Consider the following 7,193-nt stretch of genomic DNA (forward strand, 5'->3'; position numbering starts at 1 on the left):
CCATGGGCTACTTAGGGCTTAAGCAGTCAGATTAGGGTTTCCTAGTTGAAAATCCTAATAGCCTACATGTATATATAGTACCCTTAAGCCCCAAAAACATGGCTAAGAGTTCCTATAGGGTTTCTAGATGTTTTTGGGCAGCCTCCTCTCTCCTTGTTCTTCATCCTCTTGCTATTGGTGTTTGTGAGCCATTAGAGGAGTGACAATTGTGACTCTAAGCTTTCTAAAGTCATTACAAGGAGGAATTGAGATTGTTATTGCTACATAACAATCAATGGTAAGTCTCTAAACCCTAATTTCAGTTTATAATATGTTAGATCTAAGATTGTAAGTCTTGGATACATTGCATGTACAATAGAGAAACCTAGATCCAAGCATTAGGGTTTGTATGAGCACATAGGATTGTTCTTATGTCTAAAACCCATCAAAACCCACTTCTACTCTTCCTTCTACCATATGATGTTTCTCAGATGAAGTCGAAATCTCCCTGGTCCCAACTTGTCTGTCCACTACCCGAAACACCGGACACCTCACCGGTTGTTGAACCAAACGACACACACAAACAACAGTCCCACACGTCTCCCGAAAAGAAAATCGAGTGTCTGGACTTGCTTCCACCCCCTGCCATCAAACTTCTGCTAACATAATGAATGCTATATGAGCCACTGCAGCCTCACCTCCTACTTGGTTTTTAGCGACCCATCCTTTCCTCACTTCAGACACGCAATGGCTCTTTCACAGATGAAACCAACCCAAGACACATCACAATAACTCAACCCTACTACTCCCCTCGAGCCTTCGTACCTAAGACTTTCAGTCGGCCCGCACCGGGTATCTTGGCCTACTATATAGAGCAGGACAACCTCAACCCTATCCAAATGCCATAGACGATTATGAGAAAGATGTAACCTAGTTCCCAGAACCTGAATGAAAGGACATTCTGATCCCAAGCCTTCCTAATGTTGAAGAATACCCATTCAGATCTACTCCCAGTCCCCAACTATAGTATCCCCCCAATCCAAGAACATTAATCCTTTGAATTACAACGAACTGATGAGATCACCAAGATCTTCTGTACTCCATCCGATCTCTAAAAACAACTTCCGATCAAACCCAAAAGGCACCGGATTCTTCAGCCCAGCCCAACAACATGTTCAATACTTGGGGGCATACCTACTGATTGCTAAAGCATAGGTGAGACGCGACTCTCACCCAATTGCTACTAACGTTACCGACATGACTCAATGCACTAGGTGAGACACGACTCTCACCCATAATCATTACTCCCAATGCTTTGCGTTCGCTACTCCGACATTACACATACATATACATGCGTTGTCGTTAAAGATTGGTACAAACAGTGCCAAATACAACATGTTACACATCCTAATTCCACATGATGTTTGCACTGGCCCCATAACTACACCAATATCACTCCAGTCCACCCACCGTTCGGACCATGTCTCGAGTGATCTCCTACAAAAATCATCTGACGCCACTTTGGCTTAAACTCATCTCCTGTAGGTGTCTTTAAGCCTCAGGTGTAAGGGGCTGTTTGGCAGGATCTGAATTTTTAAGATCTGAATTTTTAAGAGGTCTGAATTTCTAAGAGGGTCTGAAATTTTAAGAGCTGAATGTTTAACATGCTGTTTGGTTGGGACCTCTGAATTGTTCTGCTGAATTATTAAAATGACCATTTTACCCTTCTGTTTTATTTTTTTAATTAAATTCATCTGTTTATTTAGAAAATAACCTAATAAAAATTCTTAATTATGTATTAAAAAATATATAAACACCATATAAAATTCAAATTTAGCATAAATCAAAATTAAACACAAATCCAAATCAAACATAAATATTTTTAAATCCACAATATCATACTAAAATCCAAATAAAATCCTACAAATCTAATTTCATCCCAATTGATTCGCAATCTGGTCACGTAAATTATCCATGTATTCATTTCCTTGTGAACCCCATTCCATATCGTGTACGTTTTCGACATCATTTTGTCCCCCTTGTGGTTGAGCATTGTTCTCCTCGAACGCCATAAATAACTCATCATGAATATCGCATTTCCTTATGAAATTGTGGACTGCAAAACAAGCAACGACTATATCTCTTTGCACTGAAAAAGGAAAAGGAGCCATTCGCTTTAGAATTGGGAATCTCGCCTTCAAAACACCATAAGCACGTTCAATAACATTTCTGAGTTGCGCATGTGCATGATTGAATTTTTCTTCCTTAGTTAACGGACGTCGCCGTCGATAGTCGGCTAACCAATACCTCGTGTTGCGATAAGGAGTCATAAATCCACGAGTGTTGGTGTATGCAGCATCGCAAAGGTAATATTTATCTGTACACATCAGTAAAGGAAGTATTATATATAGAAATTTAATATCGTATTTTAGAATAATCTTATAAAGAATTAAAAACCTGGAGGAGGGAACGGAAAGCCTGAAGTCGGGTTACATGCAACTTCTTTCAAAACTCGCGAATCATGTGTTATACCCTCCCAACCGGCCCATACGAATGTGAACATCATATCAAAATCACAAATTCCTAAAACATTTTGAAAGCATTCACCTTTTCCTCTTCCCCTATAGCGAGTTTGTTGATCAGCAGGCACGACTGCATGTACAAGAGTTCCATCTAGCGCACCTATTGCTCCAGGAAAGATTTCTTTTAGCTTACGATGCCTCTCTGAGGAATTCACAGTTGCATTAGAATTCGTTGGCACTATAACTTCTTTTGCAAAAATCATCATTGCATTTAGCACCTCATGAAAGCATCTATGAACTGTTTCTGTAGAGTGTTGAAACCTTCGTTTGATAATCCTGAACCGTTTATTATGTGCTATAGTAGTTAAGAACATAGCCATCTTTTCTTCAACGCTTATATGCCTACTACTTTGCAACCAATTATTTCGTCTAAAATGATTGCATAAAAGTACATATGCTTCACGTGAAAGACGCATCAGGTCTTTACATTGTGTAGAAGTTCCATGTAACAATTCTTGTGTATGTTGATGACCACTCATTTCCGAATCATTATCAATTGCCCTTCCAATTCTGTTGAATGCTAGATTCAACCAATAGCAACATAGTAACATGAAAAATGCAATTTCTTCATCCGAATCCATAAGCAATCTGTTATTTTGAAAATACATAACAATTATATTAACAACATATAATATAAAAATTCATCAAGCCATTAATATCAAATAATCCAAAACACCAAGTAATCCAAAACATCATGTAATCCAAAACATCAAGTCATTAATGTCAAGTAATCCAAAAAAAACCATCTAGTTCAAATCAAACATCAAGTAATCCAAAAAAAAAAAAGCCATCTAGTTCAAACCAAACATCTAGTTATCCAAAAAAAAAACCATCAAAACATTTAAAAAATCTACTTAGCGAAACATTCCGTAATGTGCTCCAACAGTCTTGACCCAATTCTCACAAATAGCTGGATCAATGGTTAACCACACGTGCCTCTTATCCGCACTTTCACCAAAAAGAGCAACAGCAGTAGTGTATCTTGGATCAAATATTCCCCATCCTAATTTCTCCAATTTTTCCATACACGCATCCAAGTTTGAAGAAGAATGCTTTTCCACAAATATTTTAGCAACTGTGGCAATATCTTCACCGATTTCAAGCAATCTTGAGTTGGATGCATCTTTACCCTTATCTTTACCCTTGTCTTTACTTTTATTTTGACTCTTTGCCGTATCTGTAGTCTTTTGTTTTTTTGATTGAGCGGATGACTCGTCACTGAGACCTACAGTTTCTTGTTGAGTGCAATCGATGTCATCAAAGTCATGCAAACTATAGTGGCTTGAGTCTTGAGTAGGACGGGGAAGGGTAGAAGTTGGTCCCCAACTATGCATGCCTGTCGCAGTCGCGCCTTCAAACAACTGTGTGCAAAGGTCGGGATACGGTAATGGTGTGCGTCTCAAAGAATCCACATGTTTGTTTGACTGTTTGGAAAAAAATATTTTATTGTTTAAAAACATGAAAATCAATTTTTTATAAATTAACAAAATACCTTCGCTTCTAGTTCCCATTCTTCTTTGGAAAGATTAAAGGTGTTGGTTGTTGAATTGTACACATTACCGGTTTTGTTTTTTAACTTCAAAAAAGCACCAAACTTTGACTTTAGGTAGTCATAACGGTTCTTCATTTGTTTTTGGTCGGCAATAAAGTTATGTTCAATTTTTAGTGTTTCGGCTACATTTCTCCAAGAAAGTGCTTTCAAACTACTCCCTTCCCGTCCATTGATCGTAACTTCACGTAAACAAGCTTCAAGAAATGTTTTCTCTACACCTTCTACCTTCCAACTAATCCTATCCTTCTTTTCTCCCATTTCTTTGATCAATTCAACAAAAAAATGCATGTTTTAGCAACAAGTTATGCATTACAAATACACATAACATCAACATATAATGCATTACAAATGCACATAACATCAACATATAATGCACTACAAATGCACATAACATCAAACATAAAAACATTGAACACAAACAACTGAATATAAAAAATCAAACATAACAGGAAAGACTACAAACATAACAGGGAAATCAAACATAATAATAATAATAGAACATGTCAACATTCATTATGTTCATTGACAATAATTTTTTTAACAAAGAAATCATTTTTTTTAACAATAATTTTTTTTAACAAATAAGCATATAACAAATCAGCAGGAAATCAATTTTTTTAACAATAATTTTCGTTTTTTTAACAAATCAGCATATAACATCAACATATAACAAGAAATCGTTTTTTTTTTTTTCATTTTTTGAAGAAATCAGGAACAAATACATAAGCTGATTTGTATTTTTTTTTCTTAAGGTTTAGGAGCAGCAACAAATCAGTTTTCTGAAGAAAGAAGATAGAAGAATAGCAAAAAAAAAAAAAACCAAATGTGCGAGAGCAACAAAGCAGCAACAAATTGGCCATGGTAGGTTCTTGAATTGCGATGTTCTTTATTTGAGATCCATCGTTTATGTGTATTTTAGCATCCCACTTTCATTTATTTCTCTTACATTACAACATGGTACTTCTGTTTCTATTATGAAGACATTGAACTTTGAAAAATCTACTCATTATAGCATTCTATTTGAATAAAATTTCTATAATTAGGTAGATTTCTCAAACTACAATGTTGTAATATGAAGAAATGAAAGTAACATGCTACAATAAACAAAAATCTAGAGTCTGAAATCCATGAACAATGTGTTGTTGCATCAGGTATGATACACACTTCCATAAAGTATTCAAAGTTTATACAAAACTATGGAAATTCCAACAAGAGAATCGACAAAAGCTGGTGGAATCTGGTCTTAAAAGATGGGAAATTGGTGATATTGCATCAAGAATTGGTCAACTTTATTTTGGGCAATATATGAGAACAAGTCAAGCCAGTTATTTATCTGAGGCTTATATTTTTTATGAAGCAGTTTTAACAAGAGAGTATTTTAAAGATGGATTATTCCAAGATCTTAATCTTGCAAATAAACAATTGAGATTTCTTGCTAGATTTTTGACAGTTTGTCTTGTGTTGAATCGAAGAGAAATGGTGTATCAGTTGGTAAATCAGCTCAAAATGTTGGTTTCTGAGATCAAAAGGGCGTTTCAAGTATTAATCTTTTTGTTATTTGTTACAAGGGCGTTTCAGGAACTAATTTCTATTTTTTGAGATCAAAAGGGCGTTTCAGGTATTAATCTTTTTGTTATTTCAGGTATTAATCTTTCAGGTATTATTTGTTACAAGGGCGTTTCAGGAACTAATTTCTATTTTTTAACAATAATAATGAACTAATTTCGGTTTTTAACAAATCAGGAACATATAAACATAAAATGTTGTTGATTTTGATTTCGTTCGGGAGGGAATATGATTTTCAGAAGAAGGAAGAAAGAAGAAAAACAAATGTGCGAGAGGAAGAAAATACCTGAATATGCGACGGCGTTCCAGGGAGAGGCGTCGACCGGCGGGTGGACTATCAGTGGTGGCGGCGGCGGCGTTCCAGGGAGAGGCGTCGACCGGTAGACTTTCAATTGAAGGCGACGTCGGATCTGGTGGAGAGAACAGCGGGGAGCATATGCGAAGGAAAAATAAACGGGAGAAAACTGGCGAATGGGTATTAGGGCAAATAAGGGACGCGGCTTCTTTTTTTATTTTCAGACACTGTTCAACATCTGAAAAAAATAAGAGGCAAATATAGTTTTAAGAGGTAAAAATTAAGATGCAGACAAACGATCTGAATCTGATTTTTTAAGACATTACCTCTTAATTTTGCAATTAAGAGGTAAACAAACGGACCCTAAGTCCCTAATCTGCTTGTGTATCAATCATATCCGTTTGATGGTGTGGAATCCCAATCAAACGGATGATGTCAGATCAAATAGAAGAGAAGGAGAACAAGATTAATATGAATCTTGTATGTATTGATATGAATTAAAGTTCCAGATACAAAAGATTCACACACACACGTTCCTTTCTCGCTAGGCCGTAAACTCTCTTCGTGTTCATCAATCTCTACTCCTCACCCTAACACCTATATTTATACTTGGAGAACATGGGCTGGATAACATGGGCCGTAAATGGGTTTACGGCCGTAAAATCAACCGTAAACATGACCGTAAACTCCAAAAATATTACAGTAAAATACAATTGCCCAGAAAAGTAAAGTATAAACCATATTTTGACCCAACAATCTCACCCTTGGTTTATAGCTTTCTTTTCTTAATTGACCCAACAAGCTCCCCCTAAAAAGTAGCTGGCTCTTCTTGTCAATCTTCAATGGGAGCTTGGCTTCAGCTTTAACCTTCGATTTCTTCACAGCATCAGGATGAACATATGAACCTTCAATGAATGACTTCATCTTGAGCACTTGAGGTTTTCTTCAGAATTTGGCATTGAACACACATTGGGTGAGGAGGCTTGACGCACTGATTCTTGAAAGATGGCGCTTTCAGCTTGAGAATCTTCAGAGAGAACATCAGAGAGAACAAATCTTCTGGATCACTTCAGTAGGTTTAAGATAGCAATAGACTGATTGAGGAGACTTCAATGCAATCCGTCACATATTCTTCAATTTCAGCCTCACCTTGCTTCTGGGGTTGAAAGACTGGATTTGAAAGAATAATCTTCATTTCTTGTTCCTTCAAATGAGAATT

General features: G+C 36.5%; 1 protein-coding gene across 1 annotated transcript; it reads left to right on the top strand.

Moving 5' to 3' along the window:
- The first annotated feature begins 5,247 nt into the window (after positions 1–5,247).
- On the top strand, positions 5,248–5,712 carry LOC128129240 (uncharacterized). Its single transcript, XM_052767875.1, has one exon. It carries the CDS (start codon positions 5,248–5,250, stop codon positions 5,710–5,712), a length of 465 nt encoding a protein of 154 aa, XP_052623835.1.
- The last annotated feature ends 1,481 nt before the right edge of the window (positions 5,713–7,193 follow it).

Source organism: Lactuca sativa, chromosome 9 (genome assembly GCF_002870075.4).
Source record: "Lactuca sativa cultivar Salinas chromosome 9, Lsat_Salinas_v11, whole genome shotgun sequence".
In the NCBI taxonomy this organism is placed as follows: Eukaryota; Viridiplantae; Streptophyta; class Magnoliopsida; order Asterales; family Asteraceae; genus Lactuca; species Lactuca sativa.

Bases quoted from the DNA above. Each gene is read 5' to 3' on its own strand.
- LOC128129240 (XM_052767875.1), top strand. From the start codon at position 5,248: ATGTGTTGTTGCATCAGGTATGATACACACTTCCATAAAGTATTCAAA.